The sequence below is a fragment of the Rana temporaria genome, chromosome 11, assembly GCF_905171775.1.
Source record: "Rana temporaria chromosome 11, aRanTem1.1, whole genome shotgun sequence".
NCBI lineage: Eukaryota > Metazoa > Chordata > Amphibia > Anura > Ranidae > Rana > Rana temporaria.
In genome coordinates, this window is record NC_053499.1 from 151,565,852 (window position 1) to 151,577,980 (window position 12,129).

General features: G+C 43.6%; 2 protein-coding genes across 3 annotated transcripts in view; one reads left to right on the top strand and one right to left on the bottom strand.

Annotated features, from left to right (window-relative positions):
- PDCD5 (programmed cell death 5) overlaps positions 1-12,129 on the bottom strand; it is a 302,413-nt gene that overhangs the window by 136,803 nt on the left and 153,481 nt on the right. The window lies entirely within an intron of this gene.
- MYLK3 (myosin light chain kinase 3) overlaps positions 2,213-12,129 on the top strand; it is a 61,655-nt gene continuing 51,738 nt past the window's right edge. Inside the window, exon 1 of one of the 2 annotated variants that reach the window (XM_040329465.1) lies at positions 2,213-2,383. In XM_040329465.1, the coding sequence (XP_040185399.1) occupies positions 2,228-2,383 (156 nt within the window). In that variant the 5' untranslated portion in view covers positions 2,213-2,227. Of the gene's footprint in view, positions 2,384-9,766; positions 10,041-12,129 lie in introns of those variants that run through there. The other variant, XM_040329466.1, reaches the window with a different exon arrangement.

A 12,129-nucleotide genomic window follows, 5' to 3' on the forward strand; every position in this document is an offset into this window, starting at 1 on the left:
AAATCTACTTATTTTGCTATAATATCCCCAAAAAATGTGTATACATTTTTTTTTTGCTTAGTATAGGCCGATATGTATTCTACATATTTTTGGTAAAAATCGCAATAAGTGTATATTGATTGTTTTGCGCAACAGTTATAGCGTCTACAAAATAGGGGATAGTTTTATGGCATTTTTTATTACTAGTAATGGCGGCGATCAGCAATTTTTATCGTGACTGCGATATTGCAGCGGACACATCAGACACTTTTGAAACTATTTTGGGACCATTCACATTTATACAGCGATCAGTGCTATAAAAATTCACTGATTACTGTAGTGAATTACTACTGATTACAGTAGATCAGTGTCCTGTCACTAGGCAGAACAGGGAAATTCCTTTTTTACAAAGGCATCTCCCCATTCTTACTCTCCGTGACATGAGTGCGGGACACCAGCGGACATCAAGTCTGCGGGTCCCGCGGGTAGGGTCACGGAGACGGCGCGCGCCCGCTAGGCGTCAGATTCAAAGCAACGTACCTGTACATTGCTTTTCCTGCCCGTGCCATTCTGTTGACGTAAATGTAAGTTGGGCAGTTGGCAAACGGTTAACCACTTAAGGACCGCCTCCTGCACATTTACGTCGGCAGAATGGCACGGCTGGGCACAGGCACGTACCTGTGCGTTGCCTTTAAGAGCCCAGCCGTAGGTTGCGCGTATTTTTTTATTTTTTTTTTTACCAAAAATAGGTAGAAGAATACGTATCGGCCTAAACTGAGAAAAACATTTTTTTTTATATCTTTTTTGGGGATAGTTATTAAAGCAAAAAGTAAAAAATTATGCATTTTTTTTAAAATTGTCGCTCTATTTTTGTTTATAGCGCAAAAATAAAAACCGCAGAGGTGATCAAATACCACCAAAAGAAAGCTCTATTTGTAAGAAAAAAAGGACGCCAATTTTGTTTGGGAGCCAGGTCGCAGGACCGCGCAGTTGTCTGTTAAAGCGACGCAGTGTCGAATCGCAAAAAGGGGCAAGGTCCTTAACCTGCATAATGGTCCGGGTCTTAAGTGGTTAAGGTCAAAGTCCCGAAAAAATAGGACGCTCTCTACGTTGCAGATAGAGAAAGGAGCTGTGTGTTTGTTGGCGTCCTGACTCTCCAGTTGTCCAAGGGAGGGGGGCGAGCATGACACTCCACACCAGGGAGAAAGCCTTGCATTACTGTGTGGAGTTACAGACAGAAGAACAGGAAGTGAGGATTTCTCAGAAGAAATAAGGACATTTAAAAGCAAAATGGAAGGATGAGGTAAGTGAAGGAGGACTGTACTAAGGTAAAGGAAGCTATTTAGGAAAAAAAATTGTATCTTTACAACCCCTTTAATTCGGGGTCCCCTCTTACATAAGAGTCCTCATCAGTCTCCCCTTACATCAGGGTCTCCATCAGTAGAGAACTGATCTGGATCCTCAATCTGTGCTCCTCACCTGCAAGGAAGCTAACATCTTGTAGTAGGCCAGGATGTGGCCCGCAGGCAGGGGCGGACTGACCAGTGAGTCACTTGGGCCCGAGGGCCCCATGCCACTAGGGGGGGCCCCATCAGGGTTGGCAGGCTCAGTAAAACCAGGGACAGTATGAAAAAAATCGATGTTTTTTTTTTTTTAGATCTGTCACTGATATGTCCGAAACCGACATGCTTTTGATGTGAACATCCCGAGATTTTAGCTGCCCCGCCTCTGCACTGCCTCCTGGCCATCTGTAAGCCCAGGGGCCCCATAGTCTTCTATTGCCCGGGGGGCCCCATGAGTTGTCAGTCCGCCCCTGCCTGCAGGCCATAGTTTGGGAACTCCTGATGTAGTAAAAAGACTATTCTGCAGGAGGATAGAGCTGCTGAACCATCATGGCTTGTACTTCTTCTTTCCCACAATCCCTTGCTGCTGTAACCATGGATGTGGTGATGCCAACCTTGCCCCCCCCTCCCTTCCCAGCTTGGCTCGTCCACCAGACGAAGGATCAGCCATTCCAGCGCCGGTCAGACGAAAGCTCTTCTATAACAATACAAAGCACCTGAAATAACACCGGGGGGGGAGTCGCTCTATTTTTACTCTGAGTTGTACCGTCCCTTTTGGCCGGGCTTCTCTGGGAATGACCTTTACTATTAATCTATGTAGCCGGCAGCCAACACCTAGACATAGATAATGGCCAGAGGGCGCGGCCTCCCGAGTTCCCCCCCCCGTCTGATTATTTTTATGACCGATGTCCATTCTTGGGGGGGACCCCCGGCTGATCGAGTATTCGCTCCTCTCCGTCCTTCCAGGCAGAATCCCCACACCGCGCTCTTTCCTCTGCTGTGGTCGCTTTATGCTGGTGTCCAGCTCCAGGTGTTTACACGGACGCTACCAAAGACGAAACGTGAGTTGTTGTTGTTTGCTTGTGAGACCTAAGGCTCCATTCACACCTTGGCGACAAAACGCTCGATACGCTGGAGGGGCGAATTTCCATTGCGGTCTATGAGATGGTTCACATCTCACGCCGTACCCCTGCCGCCTGAAAACAAGTCCCGGACCCTTTTTTTCTGGCGTTCGGCCATAGACAGCAATGTAAAGGATTTGTTAAAAAAAAAAAAAAAAAAAGTTAAACGAATCGCGGCAAAATACGCCGCGTATGCGGCGTTACTTTTCGCCTAGGTGTGAATGCAGCCTTAAGTAGATGTAAACTCTTACGCCGCGTATGCACGATCGGAAATTCCGACAAGAAAAGTCCGATGGGAGCTTTTGGTCGGAAAATTCCGGCCGTGTGTAGGCTCCAGCGGAATTTCCACCAAAAAGAAATTTGAGAGCTGGGGTCTCAAATTTTCTTGGAGCAAAGATGTTGAGTATGGCCTCGTATAAGCAAAATGGCTAATCTTAAAAACGTACCGTCATCCAATTTGAAATAGAGACGAAAAAGGGTGGGGGGGCAAAGGGACAGTGGCTGATGCTGCCCTTATGACATTCCCTCCCCCGGGGATTAGTGGACTATATATATATATATATATATATATATATATATATATATATATATATATATATATATATATATATATATATATATATATTCATACACATGCACTGTATATTATGTGCGTGTAATATATATAGTTCGAAGGGATCCCCAGAACAATGGATACCATGGGGCAGATCCACAGAGCGAGTACGCCGGCGTGTCTACTGATACGCCGGCGTACTTTCAAATTACCCGCGTCGTATCTTTGGTTTGAATCCTCAAACCAAGATACGACGGCATCTGGTTTAGATCCGACAGGTGTACGTCTTCGTACGCCTTCGGATCTAAGATGCAATTCTTCGGCGTCCGCAGGGTGGCGTTCACGTCGTTTTCCGCGTCGGGCATGCAAATTAGCTATTTCCGACGATCCACGAACGTACGAGCGGCCGGCGCATTTTTTTTACGGCGTCTCTAGTCGGCTTTTTCCGGCGTATAGTTAAAGCTGGTTTTTCGTCACGTATAGTTAGACCTGCCATGTTAAGTATGGCCGTCGTTCCAGCGTTTATTTTTTTTTTTTTTTTGCGTAAGTCGTCCGTGAATCGGGATGGACGTAATTCACGTCGAAGTTAAAAAAAGAAAAATGACGTCCTTGCGACGTCATTTAGCGCAATGCACGGCGGGAAATTTAGGGACGGTGCATGCGCAGTTCATTCGGCGCGGGGACGCGCTTCATTTAAATGAAACGCGCCCCCTAATCGCCGATTTGAATTCCGCCGCCAGAGATGCACTACGCCGCCGTAACGTACGGCGCAAATTCTTCCAGGATTCGATTTAAAGCCAGGTAAGGTACAGCGGTGTAGCGTATCTCTGATACGCTGCGCAGGTGCAGATCTCTGTGGATCTGCCCCCTTATATGTGTGTGTGTGTGTGTATATATGATTATATATGTGTGTGTGTATGTATGTATGTATGTGTATATATATATATATATATATATATATATATATCTCTATCTATATATATATATATATATATCTATAGATGAATTGATTGATATCTATAAAAGAGTGTGTGTGTATGTGTGTGTGTGTGTATATGTATATGTATGTATATATATATATATATATATATATATATATATATATATATATATATATATATATATATATATATATATATACAGTACATAGGGATCCCCAGCTCAATATATGGAAAATAAAATACACAGCAGAAAAGGGGTACCGTATTTATCGGGGTATTGCGCGCTCTGGCGTATAGCGCGCACCCCTAATGTGGACCCGCAATTCCTGTAAAAAAAAACAATTTAGTACTTAGTTTTGGTGTCTTGCGCGGCTGCCTCGTCGGGCCCGGCGTCCGTCTGCGGCTTTGGTGGTGTCCTCCCGGCTTCTCCCGCGCTGTCTCCCCGTTGAATCGCCGCTTCCCGTGCTCAGTTTGAACGCCGACGTATACCGAGTGCAGTACATTCGGCCAGGCTCGGCTTCGCTCGTGCTCACGCTCTGTGATGTTTTATGCGTGAGCACGAGCGAAGCCGAATGTAGCCGCGTGTACTGCACTTGGTATACGTCGGCGCAGGCGTTAAAACACAGCGCGGGTATCGGCGTATATCGCGCACCCACGATTTTGCCCTGATTTTCAGGGCAAAAAAGTGCGCGGTATACGCCGATAAATACGGTAATGTTTTTCATCTCATCGGATTATATACGGAGGTTTTATAACCTGAGTAGCTCCATATGAAATTCACATAGCCGCCTGTTTCTTTGCATCTCCTCTGTATTATTATTATTATTATTATTATTTTTTCTGTAATTCAGCATTTCATAAGCCGAGTGGGAGCCGGGACTCGTTACCATGGTGTGGGATGTATTATATACCTTTTGTTGCCACGTTATAATGATTTTAAAAGAACCCTCCGGAAAATATTACAACAAATCGGATTATGTTATTCATGCAGATGGATCCGAGTCGAGTATCAATGTGTTTATTCAGAAGGTGTTAAATTGGGTCCCTCCATTGTGTTGAATGTTCAGCTCTCTATCTGCAGTAGGACTACATGTACCAGCATGGAAAAAAATCAACATTTGGAGAATGTTTGTTTTATGCCTGAAGTGACCCCGATACTGTGTACTATATTATATCTGGGGGGGGGGGGGGTGTCGCATGATGCATGAATAGTGCCTCTGCTCCATAGACTATTGGATATTTTTATTATTATAGTGTTTAGGAGAGACATTACACATTTGTTATACAGCGGAACCTTGGTTTATGAGTAACGCGGTTAACAAGCAACTTTTTATTTTTTTTAAATCGGACTCGGTTTGCGAGTGTTGTTTCGCAACACGAGCAGAATTCAAGCTAATGGGGTGTGCAGTACCGCATTTGGCCAGAGGTGCGGGGGGGGGGGGGGGGCGCCGGTGACACTCAGAATGGTTCCAAACCTTTCAGAGATCAGCCGATCTGTCCCCGAGTATTTACGAGGCTCTCCGGCGCCCCCCAACTCTGGCCACATGCGGTATTGCATGCCATAGAAGTCAATGCGACGTGAATTATCTTAATTTCCATTGACTTCTATAGGGAAACTCACTTTGATATGCGAGTGCTTTGGATTTCAAGATTATTCTAGGGGAGTTCTCTACTATCCCAATATATTTTATTATAGAGGAGTTCTCTACTATCCCAATATATTTTATTATAGAGGTGTTCTCTTCTTTTCCAATATATTTTATTATAGAGGAGTTCTCTACTATGCCAATACATTAAAGAGGCTATGGGCTAGATTCTCAGTCAGCGGCGTATCTTTTTGCCCGGGCGTAACGTATCCGATTTACGTTACGCCTCCGCAACTTAGACGGGCAAGAGCCGTATTCTCAAGGCACTTGCTCTGTAAGTTGCGGCGGCGTAGCGTAAATCGGCCGGCGTAAGCCCGCCTAATTCAAATTTGGATCAGGGGGGCGTGTTTTATGTAAAACTACTGTGACCCGACGAGATTGACGTTTTTGCGGAACGGCGCATGCGCCGTCCGTGGAATTTCCCAGTGTGTATTGCTCCAAAGTACGCCGCAAGGACGTCATTGGTTTCGACGTGAACGTAAATGACGTCCAGCCCCATTCACGGATGACTTACGCAAACAACGTAACTTTTTCAAATTTCGGCGCGGGAACGACGGCCATACTTAACATTGGTACGCCGCACTTATGCCTCATATAGCAGGGGCAACTATATGCCGGGAAAAGCCTAACGTAAACGTTGTAACTTTACTGCGTCGGCCGCGCGTACGTTCGGGAATTCGCGTATCTAGCTAATTTGCATACTCGACGCGGAAATCGGAAGCGCCACCTAGCGGTAAAAAAAAAATGCAGTTAAGATCCGACGGCGTAAGAGACTTGCACCTGTCGGATTTAATGGATATCTATGCGTAACTGATTCTAAGAATCAGGCGCATAGATACGACGGCTCGGATTAGGACTTACGACGGCGTACATGGCGCTGCGCCGTCGTAAGTCCTTTCAGAATCTGGCCCATTCTCTACTATCCTCTATATTATAGAGGACTTCTTTGCTATCTCAACATAATAATATTATTATTATTATTATTATACAGAATTTATATAGCGCCAACAGTTTGCGCAGCACTTTACAATGCAGGGAGACACTACACCAACAGTACAATTGAAAACAAGAGGGTTAGATTTATTCCAGACAATTTTCTGATCAGAATAATCTCGGTGAAATTGATCGGTTTTGCTTGAAATCAATTGTATGAGATTCTTTTTTATTTTTTTTTATATTTGCACAGCAATTCATCCACTGAAGTGCATGTATGTTGGTTCTGTGCAAATTGGGCACAAAAAAATGTGTTTTATTTGGCAATTTCCATGCGCTAGTGGAATATTTTTCATTGGTTTAAAATGGAATGTTTGTATATTTGTCCACTAGATGGCGCTAAATACCATAACCATCCTTGGCTCCATCTAGTGGCCAAATAGTGTTTTGCCTTTTAGATTTAAAATGTAAAATAGCATATTTGTCCAATAGATAATGCGAACTACCATAAGGATGCAGTATTTTGCCTTTTTAAATCAGTGGAAAATATTCCATCAGCGCAGGAAATGGCCCAATAACTTCTTTTTTTTGTGTGTGAATGTACATGCACTTTCAATGGGCGAATTGGACTAATGTTTTTTTGTGTATATATATATATATACACCCCATGTGTCTTTTTTTGATATTTAATGGATTTATTCATATTGCACAATTCTGCAGAAGTTCGCCCGGTGAAAACGCACGTACGTTTGTTCTGTGCGAATGGAGCACAAATATGTTACTAGGCTATTTCCTGTGCTGGTTGAATATTTTTTCATTGATTTAAAATAGAAAATTGCATATTTGTCCACTAGATGGCGCTAAATAACAAGAGGATCTAGTGGCCAAATATGTTATTTTCCATTTTAAATTTAAAAGGCAAAATACTGTATTTGTCCACTAGATGGCACTTAATACCATAGGATGCTTGGCTCCATCTAGTGGACGAATGCAGTATTTTGCCTTTTAAATTGGTGGAAAATTTATGGGTACTTATGGTGGCACTGATAGGTGGCATGGATGGGCGCTGATAGGTGGGCATGGATGGGCGCTGATAGGTGGCACTGATGGACACTGGATGGCACTTATGGGTGGCATTGATGGGCATCATTGATTTGCGGTCTTTCACAATGGTTCCAATCAGTGCCCATTTGTGGGCACTGATTGGCACATATTTGGCATCAATTTGCATATGTGGATGGCCATGTGGGATGTACCCGGCCATCCACATGCTTGGGACTTCCCTGGTGGCTTCCCTGGTGTTCCAGTGTGGGCATCCGTGGGGGGGCTGCGCTGATAAACAATCAGCGCAAACCCCCCCCCTGTCAGGAGAGCCACCGATCGGCTCTCCTCAACTCGCGTCTGTCAGACGCGAGTGAGGAAGAGCCGATCAACGGCTCTTCCTGTTTACATCGTGATCAGCCGTGATTGGACACGGCTGATCACGTGGTAAAGAGCCTCCGCGGAGGCTCTTTACCGAGATCGGAAATGCAGGGTGTCAGACTGACACCCTGCATCACCAATTGCTGCGCACCCCCACGGGCGCGCGCTGGCATGTTATCCTGCTGGACGTCAATAGACGTCCAGTCAGGATAACAGAACCACTTCCCGGACGTCAATTGTGAGGGGGCGGGAAGTGGTTAATCATCAACCATATGAGTTGCTAAATGTTGTACATTAAATGTAACCATATTGCTACACTTAAAGGCTCCTCTCTTCTCTATTCTGGAGCTCCTGCTGGATTTTGCTTCTAATCCCCTTGGGGAGGCTTCCATTTGTGGATGGACATTTTATGGTTCCACAACCAATCACATCGCTATAATCTTTTTATATGGACTATAAACTGAATGACTTGTAACAAAAAATGGTTGTAGAACGAATCATCTGAATTTCCATTATTTCCTATGGGGAAATTCGCTTTGATATACAAGTGCTTTGGATAACAAGCATGTTTCCAGAACATATGCTTGCACTCCAAGGTTTTAGTGTATAAGGCAAGTCAAGTTTGATATAGTCTGACCACATGCCCTATAGATAATGAAATTGGAGCCTAGAAAGTAATGAACGTTGGATATGTCCTCTCTCCAGAATGTTCTGGAAATCTTAACCGCTTAAGGACCGCCTCCTGCGCATATACGTCGGCAGAATGGCACGGCTGGGCACAAGCACGTACCTGTACGTCCTCTTTAAGTGCCCAGCCTGCAGCGCGCGCCCGCGACCCGGTCCGAAGCTCCATGACCTTGGCCGCGGAACTCGTGGACCCGATCGCCGCTGGAGTCCCGCGCGCGGTCCCCAGAGCTGAAGAACGAGGAGAGCTGTATGTAAACACACCTTCCCTGTTCTTCGTTGTGGCGCTGTCATTGATCGTGTGTTCCCTGATATACACTATCAATGATGTCACGCGTCCAACCCCGCCCCCTACAGTTAGAAACACATATGAGGTCACACTTAAACCCCTTCAGCGCCCCTTGTGGTTAACTCCCAAACTGCAATTGTCATTTTCACAGTAATCGGTGCATTTTTATAGCATTTTTTGCTGTGAAAATGACAATTGTCCCAAAAATGTGCCAAAATTGTCCGAAGTGTCCGCCATAATGTCGCGGTCACGAAAAAAATTGCTGATCGCCGCCATTAGTAGTTAAAAAAAAAATATATTAATAAAAATGCAATAAAACTATCCCCTATTTTGTAAACGCTATAAATTTTGCGCAAACCAATCGATAAACGCTTATTGCGATTTTTTTTTTTTTTTTTACCAAAAATAGGTAGAAGAATACGTATCGGCCTAAACTGAGGAAAAAAAACAGTTTTTTATATTTGTTGGGGGATATTTATTATAGCAAAAAGGAAAAAATATATTTTTTTCAAAATTGTCGCTCTATTTTTGTTTATAGCGCAAAAAATAAAAACCGCAGAGGTGATCAAATACCACCAAAAGAAAGCTCTACTTGTGGGGAAAAAAGGATGTCGATTTTGTTTGGGAGCCACGTCGCACGACCGCGCAATTGTCAGTTAAAGCGACGCAGTGCCTGAATCGCAAAAAGGGGCAAGGTCCTTAATCTGCATTTTGGTCCGGGTCTTAAGTGGTTAAAGGATAACTTCTATTTTTTATAAAAGGCACCATTGGTTTAGCCGTCAGTCAGCCTCGCCGTGTCGCCAGTGATGTCTTTAGCAGCCGTATCTCCGGAAGCTATATTCCACTCGGGAGGAGATAAGGCCGCGCCGGGTTTGGATGCTCGGAGTGAAGCCTGATAAACACATTCCTCCATTATCTCCCAAACACAATACTTGCAAGATCCAAACAGGGCTGAGAGGTTTTATTTTTTTATTTTTTCCTTCCTAAAGTCGGACAGAAGGGACTCGGCTAGATGGTAGGTTGTCACAGCGAGAAAATGGGAACGTTATATCAAGAGTCGCCCCTCTACCGATCGATCCGCCTGGCGACGGGAGGATTCAGCGTTTCGGATTACATCAAGAAATTTGCGGTAATGACCTCCCATGTTTGAATTTTTTTTTTAGGACTACCTTTACAGACGGGCGGACGGAAATCTAGGATCCAAAAACCTGGGAGATCAGCTAACATGACATGGCGGTTGGGTTGGGGTCTTAAGACTGATTTTATTTATTTATTTTTTAGACGTAATGTAAGGTCTAACTGGTCGAGCAGCCATGTTCAATTAAAGAAACATTTACAGCCCCCCCCCCCCTCCCCATATCCCCCCCCCCTCTGACCTCCAAACTTTTTTTGATACTTACTTTAGCAGCTGACCTACGAATTCCAACCTAGCCCATTGACTATAGTCTTGTTGTGCCCGATGGCATATGGGCATACTGGGCCGCATTACATAAAATGTGGGCATATTGGGTGGTATAATGTAGAATGTGGTAGCTTTGGGCAGTATAACCTAAAATATGGGTGTATTGGACCGTATCATATAAAATATAGGCTTGTTGGGCTGTATAATGTAAAATAAGGTTGTATTGGGCCATGTAATGTACCACATTGACTGGTAAAATGTAAAATATGGGTTAATACTGCCATATAATGTAAAATAAATGCATTTTGGACTGTATAACACAAACTATGGGTGTATTGGGCTGCATTTTGTAGCATACTGGGCCGCATTACATAAAAATTGGCATATTGGGTGGTATAATGTAAAATGTTGGTGCATTGGGCAGTATAACCTAAAATATGGGTGTATTGGGCTGTATAACCTAAAATATGGGTGTATTGGGCTGTATAACCTAAAATATGGGTGTATTGGACCGTATCATATAAAATATAGGCTAATCAGGCTGTATAACACAAACTATGTGTGCATTACGTAACATATGGGCATGCTGGGCTGCATAACAAAAAAATGGGTGTATTGGAGGGGAGAGGGGGGGTGTTGTGTATCAAAATGTGGGATGCATTTCGCAGTAAAACCTAAAATATGGGTGTATTGAGCTGTGTACATAAAATATTGTTAAGGTATATACTCAAATATAAGCCGAGGCACCTAATTTTACCACAAAAAAAAAAAGGGAAAACGTATTGACTCGAGAATAAGCCTAGGGTGTCCATCTGCAAGCCTCACTGTGCCCATGTGCATGCCGCACTGTGCCCATGACTAGACTGACATTTAACATGGGAGTCTATGGAAGGGGTGCCCGGTTTTAAAAAATCCCCTGGACAACAAACTTGTAGTGGAACAGTTGGGCTATATGTGTTTGGGGACCCGGTACTGGCCGGCCGTAGGTCCCCTGGACCCCAAAGTCAGGGAGATCAGGCGCAAAAAGGTGACTCGAGTATAAGCTGAGGGGGGCATTTTCAGCACAAAAAATGTGCTGAAAAACTCGGCTTATACTCGAGTATATATGGTATATTGGACTATATAACATAATCTAGGCATATTGTACTGTATAACACAGAACTATGTGTGTATTGGGCTGTATTGTATAACATATGGGCATACTGGGCCGCATAACATGAAATATGGAAATATTGGGGGGTATCAAAATGTGGGAGCATTTCACAGTATAACTTAAAATATGGGTGTATTGGGCTGTGACCAAAACATGTGGGTATATTTATTATACCATATAACATACAATATAGGCTTGTTGGGCTTTATGATGCAAAATAAGGTTGTATTGGGCCATGTAATGTAACACATTGGGTGTAAAATATGGGTGTATATGGCCATATAATGTAAAATATAGGCATATTGGACTGTATAACACAAACAATGGGTATATTGGGCTGAATTATGTAACATATGGGCATACTGGGCAGCATAACATAAACGATGGGCATATTGGGTGGTATCGTGTAAAATAAGGGTGTATTGGGCTGTATAACATAAAATGTGTGCATATTGTACTATATAATATAAAGTATAGGTGTATTGGGCTGCATTGCGTAACATGTGGGCATGCTGGGCTGCATAACATAAAAAATGGTATATTTGGGAGTATCAAGATGTGGGATGCATTTCACAGTATAACCTAAAATATGGGTGTATTGGACTGTGAACATAAAATATGGGTATATTGGACCATATAAAATAAAATATATAAGCTTGTTGG